The 15,325-nt window shown below is 44.0% G+C and overlaps 1 protein-coding gene across 1 annotated transcript; it reads left to right on the top strand.

Moving 5' to 3' along the window:
- Positions 1-2,782: 2,782 nt before the first annotated feature.
- LOC142312780 (lysozyme C-like) lies at positions 2,783-14,447 on the top strand. The gene is made up of 4 exons (XM_075351768.1): positions 2,783-2,903; positions 7,103-7,249; positions 7,901-7,976; positions 14,228-14,447. Exons 1-4 carry the CDS (start codon positions 2,783-2,785, stop codon positions 14,283-14,285), a joined length of 402 nt encoding a protein of 133 aa, XP_075207883.1. The 3' UTR covers positions 14,286-14,447.
- Positions 14,448-15,325: the final 878 nt, after the last annotated feature.

Raw genomic sequence — 15,325 nt, 5'->3', positions numbered from 1 at the left:
TGCTACTGCTACTCGGTGGCTCGAGAGGTGGGCCGGACCTGGGGACTCGAGCAGCGCTCCTCACCCGTGAGTGAAAAGGGATGGTTTGTTTGGGGAGAGAGTTTGTGACGCTACCCACGGGATGTGGTGATGATGGCACCACCGCTGCTGATGACGGAGATCCCGGGAGAGATGGTAGGGAGCAGCTAGGATGTTGTCCCCTCCGTGGGTAGGGGGTCGGTGCTCCCGGGGCCCGGTGATGTAACGGAGAGGCTGGATGGCCGGGGTGCAGGGTTGCAGGGACAGCGCGGCGCGGTGCCGGACGGCACTGGTGTACTCACTCAGACAATCAATGACAGAGTCTCTGGTAAACCAAACGGCCGGATGGATGGGTCCCGCAGCCGGCTGCAGTGTTGTTGTGCTCTCCCCGGACGGCTGATGGTGGGTGTCTTTCCCTGCACCTTTGTGTACTGCGTTGACTCCCATGGCTTCCCAACGGTAGTCCGCTCCCCGGCGTATAGGTGCCGTAGGAGCCCGCTTTGCCCGCAGGCGCTGGCCCTTGGATCTGTAGCCTGTGGCAGTGGCTGTATATCCTCTCGGTGCGGACGGTTGCCTTCTGACAGGACTTGGTTGTTAGGGAACCCCGGGGGTTCCTGTCACACTCGGATTTGACTATTGTCGGCGGCTCCAAGCATGGTCGGGGTCCGATGGCCCTGCCTGTGTGCTTAACTTCACTCCGCTCCCCGGTTCGGTACCAGTGGGCCACCGCCCAACCCCGGTCCTACGGTTCCGCAGAGATCCGTCACACCTGCAGATGGCCACCACTGTCTGCCAACCTTGCTGTCAGTGCCTGGGCTCCAACCCAGACACTCGCAGTTCGTGACCTCTCACTTTCACCTCCTAGACTCAACTACTGCTTTTCCTGCCTCCAGGCCTGGGAACTCCTCGGTTGTTGGGGCCAACCGCCTGGCTCCGCCCCACCTGGTGTGGACATCAGACCCTGGAGGGAGGCAACAAGGGTTTTTGTCTGACTAATGTAAGTGTCTGGGGGTGGGGGATGTGTGTGTGTTTTGTCTGTGGCTACCTGGCTAGTCCAGGGCACCACAATAGCTGCTAGGAAACCACTGCTAAGGACAGGCAACAAGCAGAAGAGACTTGTTTGGGCTAAAGAACACAAGGAATGTACATTAGACCAGTGGAAATCTGTGCTTTGGTCTGATGAGTCCAAACTTGAGATCTTTAGATCCAACCACCGTGTCTTTGTGCGACGCAGAAAAGGTGAATGGATAGACTCTACATGCCTGGTTCCCATCGTGAAGCATGGAGGAGGAGGTGTTATGGTGTGGGGGTGCTTTGCTTGTGACACTGTTGGGGATTTATTCAAAATTGAAGGCATACTGAACCAGCATGGCTACCACAGCATCTTGCAGCAGCATGCTATTCCATCCGGTTTGCGTTTAGTTGGACCATCATTTATTTTTCAACAAGACATTGACCCCAAAAACACCTCCAGGTTGTTTAAGGGCTATCTGACTAAGGAGAGTGATGGGGTGTTATGCCAGATGACCTGGCCTCCACAGTCACCAGACCTCAACGAACCCAATCGAGATGGTTTGGGGTGAGCTGGACCGCAGAGTGAAGGTAAAAGAGCCAACAAGTGCTAAGCATCTTCAGGAACTCCTTCAAGACTGTTGGAAGACCATATCCGGTGACTACCTCTTGAAGCTCATCAAGAGAATGCCAAGAGTGTGCAAATTAGTAATCAAAGCAAAAGGTGGCTACTCTGAAGAACCTAGAATATAAGACATATTTTCAGTTGTTTCACACTTTCTTGTTAAGTATTTCATTCCACATGTGTTAATTCATAGTTTTGATGCCTTCAATGTAAATCTACAAATTTCAGTGTCATGAAAATAAAAAAAAAAGTGGGAAGCGGGAGTCCAGGCTGCATAGCGTGTCGTCACAGTTAGCAGACACAACAGCGTCTGTTAACTGTGACACTGCTGGGGCTGCATAAGAACATCTGTAGGCGCAGTGCAGACCCGGCCGAAATACAAACAGGCGGCCCCAGGACAGCCGCTGGTGGAGCCGCATGGGGCCCCCTGCCCTAGCACAGCCAGCCGATAGCAGCCTGTCGTTAATGAGCCCTATGTGATGCACGGGGGGGCCCACTGAGGACCCGGAGCCCTCTCTGTTGGATACCCCGCTGTCCCAGTCTGACCCTGAATACTCACCTCACCTCAGTCTCCCGCCACTGCACCTCGTTTGTCAGCTGTCTGTGCTCTGCACACCTCATCGTGGATGCGGCTGGTGCTTAGTAGTGATGTCACTGTCAGTGCACAGCGGGACAATGATACTGCGCTGCATCTCATCATTGCTTTCAACTGTATCTGCAATGTGATGCTGATACATTTGAAAGTGCGATCCTGGGGGGGCCCGGTGCTGGAGCTGACATCTCGGGCAGCCGCCCCCGGGCCCCTCCAGCTTATGGGCACCATAGCAGTGGCGTGGCCTGCCACTATTGACAGTATGCCACAGGCCATAGCCAATACTGGACACTGAGCGCAGTGTCAGAGACTCAGTGCTGGACCTGGGGATCATAAATGAACAGCAGTTTGTTATTTGACTACAAGCTGCAGATTTTCGGAAAGGGACAAACTGTTTGATTAGTTCTCTGCCAAAAACCTCAAACAATGATGTGTACCCAGCCTGTGCCCCAGGGCTTTACCTGTAGGGATTGTGTGGAAACATTGCAATGACTATAAATATGAACCCTGCAGATCTGTCCCCACAACACTTCAACATGAAGATCATAATTGTCCTCATCTTCGCAGCTGTCGCTGACATAAGTTGGGCAGTAAACTACTGCAGCTGGATAACAGCAATCAAAAAAAATACCCAGGATGAGAATGTGATTAAAAATCGTAAGCATATCTTTTATATAATGTATATTGTGCTTTATTGGTCTAGACATTCTATCTATTTATCTGTCATCATCACAAAGATCAATTTATCTGTCTTATGTTATTTGTCTATGTATTTCTCTGTTATCTATTAATCCATTTAATAATCTATCCATCACAAAAAGCAGTAATCTCCAGGTATCCAAGTGAAAAGTAGGGACTTGTGTTAACTTTTTTCCTTCAGAAACTTTTCTATTCAGTTTCTCCATATACATCAAGAAACATGTGTCATTTTGACAAATAATGTAGTTCACTGATCCCATTTAAGCATAAATAAATGTTTATAAAGAGATAACATGTACAATAAATACCACTTATCCAGAGTGTCAAGATTGTTTGGACATCATTGTGGAATCCGGTGCTATCTTATTGATAAGACCTCAAAATGGTATGAGCATTTTTATGTCAATGTCTTCCATGTTTAATAATATTTTATTTTTTGGACTGGCAATATTTGATGGTTAGAACTAAGACACCTTTTGGCCACCAGTAACAATACTTGAACCAGATCTGTTACATTTCCAACAGGAGACGTCATGAAAAAGTCACTCATAGGGATTTTGCCAGTTGGCTTCTACCAATTTTATAACGTCTTTCCAGAAGGTAGTTATAGAATTGAATGACTAAATACAATGAGACTGATTCATTAAGACAGGCGTTTCTCACACAAGTCTTAATGAAGGGGTTGGCTGGAGTACAATGGACCTAATTCCTTAAGAACACGGCACATAATGAGTTGGGTGCATCTGTTAATTGGTCTAAGACTGGAGTACATTTCTGGAGTAAGTCAAGTCACCAAAGTGGGGTAACATATCCAGACTTTGATGGCCGACTGTTAACATTTCCCCTTCCACCTATGCTCCACTTATATTGATAGAGATGGCTAGGACTGTTGTGTAAACTAAAAAATTCGCAATATTTTTACAGAACTTCCAAGTTGCAGAAAAATATTGCGAGTCACAAAAGGGAACTTGTCACAAGGTTTTACTACCACAAACCAAACACATCTTTGTTAGGTCACTGAGACCCAGAATTAATCCATAGTTGTCTTTTTGCAGTCCTTCCTTGTATTCTAAAGTAATCCTATATTTAAATTTTATGCTAATGAGTTGCAAGTGCGGAGAGCTTGGTCATGCACATATAGCTCTCCCATCTTCTTTCTATTTTTCCTCTAACTTTTGCTCCCTAAAAGAGATAGGTTACTCTTAATTGAGTGACCTTGCTCCTCTCGCTCCCTGGTCTAACCGTCTTTTAAGAGGAGATGGCGCATGCACTGATCCATTACCCAGACCTTGCTGCATGATTAGGACTTTGCTGCATAAGCACCACTGCCAAGAATGATGGCACCTGCGCGAGAGTTCTGAAGGGGGAGGTGGGTAATCAGAAAAAAGTGACCAATCAAACAAAAAGTAAAGGATGCTACAGGGAAAATTGGAAAGAAGACAGGGAGCTGTAAGTAGAGAGCCAACCCCCTGCACTTGTGTCTCATTAGCATAAAACTGAATGGAATTAAAATGCAAAGAAAGATTACAAAAACGATGGCATGGATTGATTCTGGATTATGGCTAAGTAGCATAGATTTGGTTGGTTATTTGGTAGAAAAAACTGCTGATAGGTTCAGTTTAGGGTATATTATATGTACACACTTTGATGAATCCTGACCTATATGTCCTGTCTGCTTTTTTCTGCTGACACTTGGAACATGCTGTTTTCCTGTCAGGAACTTTAGGGTGATGGGTCACATGAAAGTCATAAATTGCCCTATGACCGGCTGCAGACCAGTATATAAAAAATATTCATACAGTGATGATTTAATCAGCCGAGTTTCATCCTCGTAATTTTAATCTGATTTTCATCCATTGGTTGTTTTTTTTTCTGCGTCCATCCGTTTTCACACACCTAAATTAAAAATGTACATGATCAAATACAGTTTCCTAGGTTTATAATAGAAAAATATCAGTAAAAGTTGAATGCCGTTCAGATTTTATGTGTAGGATCTGATTTTTTTTCTACGCATTCATAGACTCGAATGGGTGTGTCTCATCTGGAAAATAGTGCATGCTGCCATTTACTTCTCACAGACGTCAGGCCAAGACTAAAATTGTTCATTAGAACATCCCTATTGAATAATAAGAGCACATGTCCAATTTATATGCTCAACTGCATGAGCCCTAAGATTGAGCTTGAAGGAAGTAGAATTCCCTCCATCTCACATATTTTACTACCCTACGTAATCCACTTACCACAGACCTTTTCATTTTACTATCCGTAATCTACATAGACCTGTTCATTCTTTTTACTATCCGTAATCTACATAGACCTTTTTGTTTCTTTTACTATCCCTCTGTGACTGGAAACACTTCTTATCAACCTTCGAATAGTTTATCCATCCAAGCCACTAAAAGACCGGACCTTAGTTTATCATAGATGTGAGCTGTCAAATGTTTCTTTCTCTCCTTCCACTTCTATCACGGTTTCTAATTCATTAGATTTGTGAGCGCTTATTATATTTTGGAACCTTTGTTAAAAAAACCCTCAAAACACAACTTGGTTATATGAAAGAAAAGGGGAGGCAGCTAAGTTGCATATTTCAGGCATTTCTGGAAAGGTCTGATAACATGGTTCCTCCAAAAGGAACAGATCTTCCACACAACCTATAACCCTTTCCCTTTATTTATGGAATAATTTATTGGAAGACACTCGATGGAAACCCCAGTGAGCCCGCAATCTTCTATGTTGTGGAAGTCGAGCTGGTAGCCACATCAGGTCCCTGTAGGCATTCCAGGCCAATGTGTAGTTTTTCACATCCTGAGTTTTTTCAGAAAGATTAGCATATGTACCAAGTCCACTAGATTCCATGGAGATGCCCATCTTACCTCATTAAATCTATTAGAGTAGGTTTATCCAGATTAGACAAAGTCTTAGCAGATTTGCTACATTATATTTGTGAATGTGAAGTTTATTCTTCCTCGCATTTTTCGGCCTCTTTCACACAGCCGTGGAAAATACACAAGTTTTTCATGGATGTGTTGAAGGTGCTTATGGCCCTTCCTGTGACGTTACTTTGACACACATGTGTTCTCCGTATGCTATCCGTGATAGCACATGGACATCAGGAACTTTTTACTCACTTGTCCCCGCTGCTGCGGTTACACTTGTTTCCAGGTCTGCGGTGCAGTGAATATACAATGACAGGAGACGGAGGTATGACATCAGTGCTGCGGGAGAAAAACTGATTTGTCTCTGTGAGAAACACACTGACACACATGTGCTCCATACAGACACACAGTCCTTGTGAAAACATTGATTGATTTTAATTGGTCTGCATATGTCCGTGAATCCAGTATGTATGAAAAAGGCACCATATGTACCAGAATCACTGACGTGTGAAGGAGGCCTTAGAAACATCATTTTCCTCAAACAATTCTTATGCAGGCTTTACACGAGACGACCGATCGTGCGATGCATCGTCGGGGTCATGGTTTTCGTGACACACATCCGGCATCGTACGCGATGTCGTCTCGTGTGACACCTCCTAGCGACGCAGTATCGCTCACAAATCGTGAGTCGTGTACTCGTCGCTAGGTTTCCTAAAATTGTTTAATTAAAATGGTGCCATTGTTCATCGTTTCCGTGGCATCACACGTTGCTCCATGTGACACCACGGTAACGATTAACACAGCTTACCTGCGTCCCGCGGCTCCCGCCGGCTATGTGGAAGAAAGGAGGTGGGCGGGATGTTTACATCCCGCTCATCTCTGCCCCTCCGCATCTATTGGCTGGCTGCCGCATGACGCCGAACGTCCCTCCCACTTCAGGAAGTGGATGTTCGTCGCCCACAGCGAGGTCGTCCGGAAGGTAAGTGTGTGTGACGGAGGTTAAACGAGTTTGTGTGACACGGGCAGCGATATGCCCGTGACGCACAAACGACGGGGGCGGGTACAATCGATCATGAAATCGCACAATCGGTCGTCTCGTGTAAAGCAGGCATTAGTCTTTTTGAGGTCTATGAGAATGCACTTTTTATCTATCTCACAACCTTTTTCTACCCTTTCTATGTATATTATTATTATTATTATTATCTATCAGTTTTAACTTCAGTGTTGTTAATTATAAAGTAATTTTAGTCTATTTCCATGTTTTTCATTTTCTTCTTTCAGTCATGTGCATACTTGACCAAGGCAGTGGATTCAATAAAGTTGATATACAAAACAATTATAGCTATGGTGCATTCTGGATTAATTCTTTAATGTTCTGTGATGACTGTAAAACCAAAACTCAAAATCTTTGCAAAATGAAATGTGCTGGTAAGATTTATCTCCATACTATTACAAATCCTTGTTGTATATGAAGCTTCCAGTAAGGATAGTTGACCAAAAATGCCCATCCTTTGTATCTTAAAGAAGCACTCCCATCAAACGGTTTATCCCCTTAATAAATTGTTATCATCATATTATATAGCACGGTGTACTTACAATTGCTCATTTTGCCCTTCTACCCAGATAATCCTTCTGTTTTCCATTAGGTCTATGACATCATGGGATTAAAAACTGTGTTCCAGCAATGTCAGCCCCAGTCCTCCCTGCATTTGCTTGACATTGTTAAACCATGTGAGCGCTCCAGTTAAACAGAGGCTGCTGGTAGGTTGATTCTCTCACACTTCTCTCAAACAAAACTTGGATGAAACTCACATGTCCAAGGGAAGTGTGAGCGCTGCAGCCGATCATCAGCTGCTGATTGCCTGTGATGCCTTTGCTGCATAACATTGCCATGCGAGTGCAGGGAGACCCTGCTCCAATGTCATTGGAATGGAATTGGCTTGAAAGGGGTATTAAGAGATATCTGTTTTTTTCTTTAAATGGAAATAAAGGATTTAACAGGGGGTTGCCCAAGTAGTGGACCACCCCTTTAGCACTATATATCAATTTTTACACCTAATGTTGTGTTCTTTTGTGTAGACTTACTCGACGACAATCTAGATGATGATGCCAAATGTGCTGTCCAAATTGCAAAAACCTACGGATTTACTGCCTGGTAGGTCTTATCTCAGTCATGTTACAGAAGTGTAGGCACTTTCTGCATACTCTACATATTACTCTTGCCATATAGCAATCCTCACATGGCTGGGAGAGAAATGGATTGAAGTTAATTTATACTTCTCCCTATAATTGAGATGTCATGGGGATTTTCAAAATCTTAATCAAGCAAGCCATAAAAGTGTACCTGCAGAAACTAAGGATTGGCATTTCCATTGATTTGTAGATATAGACCCAAATCATCAAAGCTCTTACGCTACAAAACTTGAAATCTTTGAAATCTTGAAAAACTTTTGCACAACACAAAAAATGTTGCCACTTTTGGTGTTCTCCCTCCATTTTGGAGCTGCAATAGGTGGCGCTGTGAGGAGTCGGTGTGGGGCTGTGGTTACACCCACTCTCTAACTCATACAATCTGTCAACATTTTCTACCACAGAAATGCAACTAATTTCTGGCACAGTGAATATAAGTGCATGTCTGACGCGCCTGGACTATTCAGGGCGTCACAGGGTGCTGCACTTGCTGCCCTTTAGTGCAGGGCTCAACCCTCTATGGTTCTGGTTTCCCAACCTATAGTACTGCCTCCATCAGCATCCAAAATCTCAACCACACCCTGCCAGACACACCAGTGGGCTGCTGAGCTGGAATAGGGCCGTCCACCTAGGGGTCAGGCAGATTGGTGGAAGGCGGGAAGACAGTGAGGTAGGAAGTGGAGAGTAGAGCAGAGCAGAGTAGAGCTGACAGGAAGTGAAGTAGTAGCTCCCAAAGAGTGAGAAGCTGGGAGTTGGAGCTCCCGGGGAGAGAGAGGTTGGGTCGCAGATGTTGGTCTGGGCCGGAGGAGTCGGAGACCCGGTTGCAGGGTATTGAGGTTGGGTGCCTGGACCTGATCTTGGAGGACAGTAGGCATCTGAGTCTAATAACCGGTCCGGGACTGAAGCATGGCGGGGTACTGGATCCTAGGTTGGGGAGTAGCTTCAAGCAACTCGTCAATTAACCTACGGAGAATAGTGACTTTATGGACTGTCCCCATGAAGCTCAGAGATCAGGGGCACTAGCTCAACGAGGGGGATAGGGCTTTCCAACCCAAGCAGCCCACTGAAATCCCAAGCTTGAGCCCTTGAGAGCAAAGCTCCTCTACCAATAGTAGGGAGCGGGGCCCGTAAAGCTTTATGCCTACGGGCCAACTGAACACCTAAATTTGGGAATGGAGGCAAGCTCCAGACCATCAGGCAGTACTGTAGGGGACGGATACCCGGACGGGCTCCCCCAAGAGGGCAGCGGCATCCAGAGACTTGGTTTATCTTGTTGTCAGAGTCTGCTTTTTATCATCAACGCTTTCTGAGTGAGTACATGGTCATCCCCTGCTATCACCTTGCCCTGCACTCCCCTGTACACCACCATCCAGAGTCCTGGGGTCTCCCCTACCCATGGAGGGAAACGTCATCTGGCTGCCCCACTCCATCTCCCTTGGGTACTCCCCTTACTGCGAATCACGGGTGGCATCACAAACTATTATCCCCTGTAAATAGTCCCCTTTACATTTGAGTTGCCGTAAGCCTCTTGGTCCAGAAACCCTTGAACCACAGCAGACCCCGGATCCAAGCGGTTTGACTGCTGCAGGCATGGCACACATGCCACTAAGCAGAGGCAGTACATCCTGGGGCCCTTCCTGGTATAATGTCCACATTCTTTGTAAAATGTATTCTATTATTGGCCCCTTCCTGGTATAATGTCCTGCATCCTGAGCCCCCTTTAGTAATATTGTTCCCCATCCTGTCCCCTTCCTCATCCTAGTTTATTATCCACAATCATGGGGTGTGCCGGCAGCATGTATTGCAGTGCTAAGAGTTTCTTTATCTCTGTGCTACTTCAGCAAAGTATACATCTTTGAATGACAATCCAGCTAAAATAGGCTTTGGCGGGCCCACTATTCTTTGTGGTCATGATCGTAACGTTCCTGAGTTTCCCATATGACCGGCAACTAGTGGACATAGTTATAAATTATATCATTATGGCTGCCTGAAGTCACCAATAGAAGGAACTGATCCCATTCCCACAGTGCGATGTTCAAGTGATGAAAAAAATAAGACAAAAATAATGACAAAAACTAAATTGGAGTCTTTTTTCAAATTTTTTTGGATTGTGTTTCACCAACACAATAATTTTTTTAAAAAAAAAACAATCAACGTCAGAAGTTTGATATTGTCATAATTGAAAATAATATTTGAGGAACAAAAATTGTCCACAAAAAAAACAGTGATTTCAATAAGTTTTATTTCTAAAGTAATTGGTAAAAATATGCATATCTATGTTAAAATCAATAATAATAATAATAGTAATGATGCTTCAACATGAGGGACGATATATAAGCAGTAAAATAACAATAAAAAGTGCACCAGAATATATACAAAGCCGAACTGTTTATCAAAATTAAGTTTAAATCACATAAAACAGTATATTCTAAAACTTCATGTAAAAGGTAAATATTTTTCTTAGAGTTTTCATGCGTTGGAAAAAGAAAAAAATTTTTTATTTGTTTTAAATTGTATACACAAAAATATTTCATATAAAAGTGAAAAAATATAAATTGCTACTTTTTTAATTTTATAAACCAGTGGACAGGATACATATATATGTGTGACTTTTATAAGTAATGACACTTATATTCAAGGTAAAAAAAGTGTATGAATCGTGTAAAAATTACGAATAAACAAAGTGCATTAAGTTATATGCTCAAAAAAATATATATAAAATTAGGAGTGAAACAATCACTAAATAAACCAAAATAAAACGCAAAGTGCAATGTGCTTACTTATAAATAAAGTCACATGAAAAAGTGAAAGGCAAAAACCTAATTCAAAGAGGATCTATAAATATAGACACGGTAATGACCAGGGAGACTCAATACACAAAGTGCAATATGCAAACTTTTATACTGAGTCGCATGAAAACTATAAGAAAAGGAAGAAACCAATCAGCCAAGAATCCTTTAAACATATAGCTACAGGGTCTCCAATAAAGACAAACAGCAAAATACGGCAGAGTGTTCAGCTATTCAGCTGTATATAGCAAATTAATTGGCTGAAGGAGATAAGGTGCTAACGTGCTTACAAGTATATATACATATACAAGCTATTAGCTACAGGGTCTCCAATAAAGACAAACAGCAAAATATGGCAGAGTGTTCAGCTATTCAGCAGTATATAACAAATTAATTGGCTGAAGGAAATAAGGTGCTAAAGTGCTTAAAAGCAATAGCAATTACCAAAAGTGCATGTGCTATATCGTCCCTCTACCCCGACGTACGTTTCCAGTATTCTTCCTCAGGGGGCGTGTGTGCAGGGTAGAGGGAATGGGTCTTAAATACCTCTATAATTATGGCAAACTGATCCCATATGTGGCGCATGGATCCCAATAGTGTTTCGGTCAGTAAATAATCCCTAATCCTAATCTAAAAAAATATTTTTTTTTGTGGACAATTTTTGTTCCTCAAATGTTGTTTTGAATTTTATGAACAGTGAATATTGAATTCAGACCTTTGTTGTTAATTATTGTCATAATTGGACTGACATGATGAATCATGTTGTCTGGTCATTTTTAATGCAAAATGAAGCAAAACCCATAGTAGAATTGTTTTTTTTTCCACCACTTCACAACACTGAATTTTCTTTCCCCTTGCCAGTAAAGTTTATAGTAAAATAAAGAGAGTTATTAAAAATGACAACTTGTCGCTTTGTCCATGGAAAAATGGAAGAGTTATGGCTTTAGGAAGATGGGCAGGAAAAAAACTATTACATACAAAGTAAAACTGACAGCAACTGAAAGGTGTTAAGAGCCACCTGCATAGCATTATATAGTGATCTCAATAATGACCCTTTATTGTAGTAAGTTTCTGAGCTCCGGCAAGGGATAGTACGAGAAGTTTTCTAATGCGCAGCTCACAGATCTCATTACTTGCTGTTGTGTGGGGTGCTGGCACTCCTCCTTCAGTGACAGTTTTGGTTAGTTTCCTTCTGCTACAGTATTCTTTCTGCACTGTCCATTGTTATAATAATATTTGGAAATAGAGATAATAGGGCAGTAGAACTGTGACGGGGGTGTACAACAGAGCAAAGGATGGACGAGGCCGAGGGACGATCCAACAGGTTTATTAACAGGAATACAAGAACAGCACACGATAAGTCCACGTAAAACAGATTCGGGGGCCCTTCCCGACAATCCTCGGACCGGATAACAAAGCAATCGTCCTTACAGTAGTCCAAAGAGTTCCACACAATCCCACGGGCCGCCACACAGGCCTAGCTCCGTCCGTGTCCACAGCCACCCAGGCTGGGGCTCCTGCTCTCTTCAAGTTTCAGCTCACTCTGAAGTTACAAAAAGGGAAATGCATTGTCTGTGCTCCTTGACCAGCCCACCATGTTCAGGGGGTGGGGGTTACACATCCTATCATCAATGGTTTTGTCCATCACAGGGCTCCAGTATGTCTGCCAGCCACAGTAGATGAAGGGATCCCCTGCTGTGCAGAACAATGACTATTCCTTCACTGGCCAATGCAATTACAGATTAGATACACTACTCTGGAAAGAAGAGGACAGGCTATTTACATAATCACATTAGATGCCAAGATTACAATTGTATGAGAGAGACACATTGAGACCAGTAGCTCCCCCAAGGAAATACATGAATTACAACTAATACAACCAGGAAAATATACATATCATGACATAGTATCACAGCATATACAGTGAGAGGGTAAATTACATCTTCACAAGAACAAATAACAAAGTGACCATTGATGAGGACAGGGGTTAATAGGGCAAGAAATATTACTGAAGTAAGACTGGAGTAGGATCTCTGGAATGGTACATAGAGGCACATGTCACTTGTCAAACTCTCTTAATTCATTAAGAGATACGTGCCTCCTAATGAATCAGGAGTGTCTACTCCAACCTGCACCCTTATTAATACCAAGGAAAAAAACACTGATCATTATGAATTGGGGATTTATACGAGAATAAAAGCTGATAAAAAAAAGCAAGGCCATGCCCCTGTTCTCAAACTGCAGGGAAGCAGCTATTAATACAGGGGCTGGCTGTTACTAAAGCATTTAGCAGGCCATGCCCCCTGTTCTCAGACTGCAGGGAAGCAGCTATTAATATGGGGGCTGGCTGTTACTAAAGCATGGAGCTCGCCATGCCCCCTGTTCTCAGACTGCAGGGAAGCAGCTATTAATATGGGGGCTGGCTGTTACTAAAGCATGGAGCAGGCCATTCCCCCTGTTCTCAGACTGCAGGGAAGCAGCTATTAATATGGGGGCTGGCTGTTACTAAAGCATGGAGCAGGCCATTCCCACTGTTCTCAGACTGCAGGGAAGCAGCTATTAATATGGGGGCTGGCTGTTACTAAAGCATTTAGCAGGCCATGCCCCCTGTTCTCAGACTGCAGGGAAGCAGCTATTAATACGGGGGCTGGCTGTTACTAAAGCATTTAGCAGGCCATGCCCCCTGTTCTCAGACTGCAGGGAAGCAGCTATTAATATGGGGGCTGGCTGTTACTAAAGCATTTAGCAGGCCATTCCCCCTGTTCTCAGACCAGACTGCAGGGAAGCAGCTATTAATATGGGGGCTGGCTGTTACTAAAGCATGGAGCACCCATGCCCCCTGTTCTCAGACTGCAGGGAAGCAGCTATTAATATGGGGGGTGGATGTTACTAAAGCATTTAGCAGGCCATTCCCCCTGTTCTCAGACCAGACTGCAGGGTAGCAGCTATTAATATGGGGGCTGGCTGTTACTAAAGCATGGAGCACGCCATGCCCCCTGTTCTCAGACTGCAGGGAAGCAGCCATTACCAGGAGCTGGATAATACCAATAGCATACAGTAGGCCACGCCCCTGATATGTCTTGTAATGTCCCAGAGGGGGAGCAGCAAAGAGCAGCTCCAGCATCACCCTCAATTAGAGGTACAGGAACAGCATTGTGCATATCATCTTTGTAGTTTATAATAATAATTATAATAATATTTATTATTTGTAGTTTATGAGGGCAAGGACAGTAGAAGAATTTATTATCTCTCTGGAGTACCCCTATAGCCAAATAAAACAATTTAATAATAACATGGGATTCCCCTGCAACTCCACGAACAACCAATAAACATGAATGGGAAAAAAACAACCATATTTCTTTAACCTCATGTAGCCCTTTATTCACTTTGCTTATATTAATATATCATTTGTTTCTTTCTTGTATAGGAATAATGTTTGGCCACAGAAGTGTAAGGACAAGGATCTTTCAAAATATCTGAATTGAATATATTAGGTCAGAACAGACTGTATGGCTGTGATCAAAAGCTATGCTTGTCTTCTCTGTGGATCATTTATCAAGATTAGTAGCAATCTTCTGAAATTGTCTCAAATAATAAAAAAATATTTTTTCTCATTCTACAAATCAATAAAATCTGAGCATTGAAAATAGTTGGTTTTTTTTTCCAATAATTAAAGCTACGTATATACAATCACTCTTGTTGGGAAAATCTAGCACCCCACGGGGCATGTGGTTAACCTACTCGTTGCCGGGTCATTTTAGGATCAGGTCAGGGGATGTCACGGCTGGCTTTTCCCGGTTCCGTTTCCCTCAAGGCGTACAGAATAATGGAGGGGAAGCGTGGTAATTGGGAAAGTTTGTTGTGACGCCACCTGTGGTATGAGGCCAGGGATTAGCCGCCGCTGCATGGTTCCTTGCCGGGGCAGGTGTTGTGGCAGCAAGGATGGTATCGCTCCCCACGGGCGGAGAGGGCATCGGGTGGATGATGAGGGTAGGGTGATGGCGGTTGGTGCCAAAGCGCTGGGTGGCGATGCCGGTAAGGGATAAGCCGACACAGTTTCTGCGGGTTCAAGGTGTTTTTACTCACAACTTCAATTGCTGCACCCAGGTGCTGATCACTGCCGTCGAGGGCTCCGGTCAATCCCAGATCCAGGGGAGGTCAGAGTCGATACGATAGTCTGTGGGCCATTCGTTCCTGCACTTTTTAATGCGAGTTCCTGTGGCTTGGAGCACTTAGGATCCCCTTCAGTACTAGGTAGAGTACTGTTCCCTATGCCAGCAGCGTGGATCCTCTTGGGGCTGACCGTGATCTAAGCCCCAGGTATCCCGGTGCCACTTGGCTCTGGAAATGTGTGGTCAGAGGGACATGAAACCCCTACGTCTGGTAGAGTCTGATGGTACAATGTGGAATTGTATCACCCTAAGTTCTACACCCTGAACAGCGTTGGCCCCGGGGGAACTGGCACGGTATCCCCACAGTGACCAATATTCACCTATGTCCCACAGGAGCTACCGTGAAAGACGTC

This window comes from Anomaloglossus baeobatrachus, chromosome 5 (genome assembly GCF_048569485.1).
Source record: "Anomaloglossus baeobatrachus isolate aAnoBae1 chromosome 5, aAnoBae1.hap1, whole genome shotgun sequence".
NCBI classification, from domain to species: Eukaryota; Metazoa; Chordata; class Amphibia; order Anura; family Aromobatidae; genus Anomaloglossus; species Anomaloglossus baeobatrachus.
Note: the sequence above shows the minus strand (reverse complement) of the source record. Positions and strands in the feature narration are given on the sequence as shown.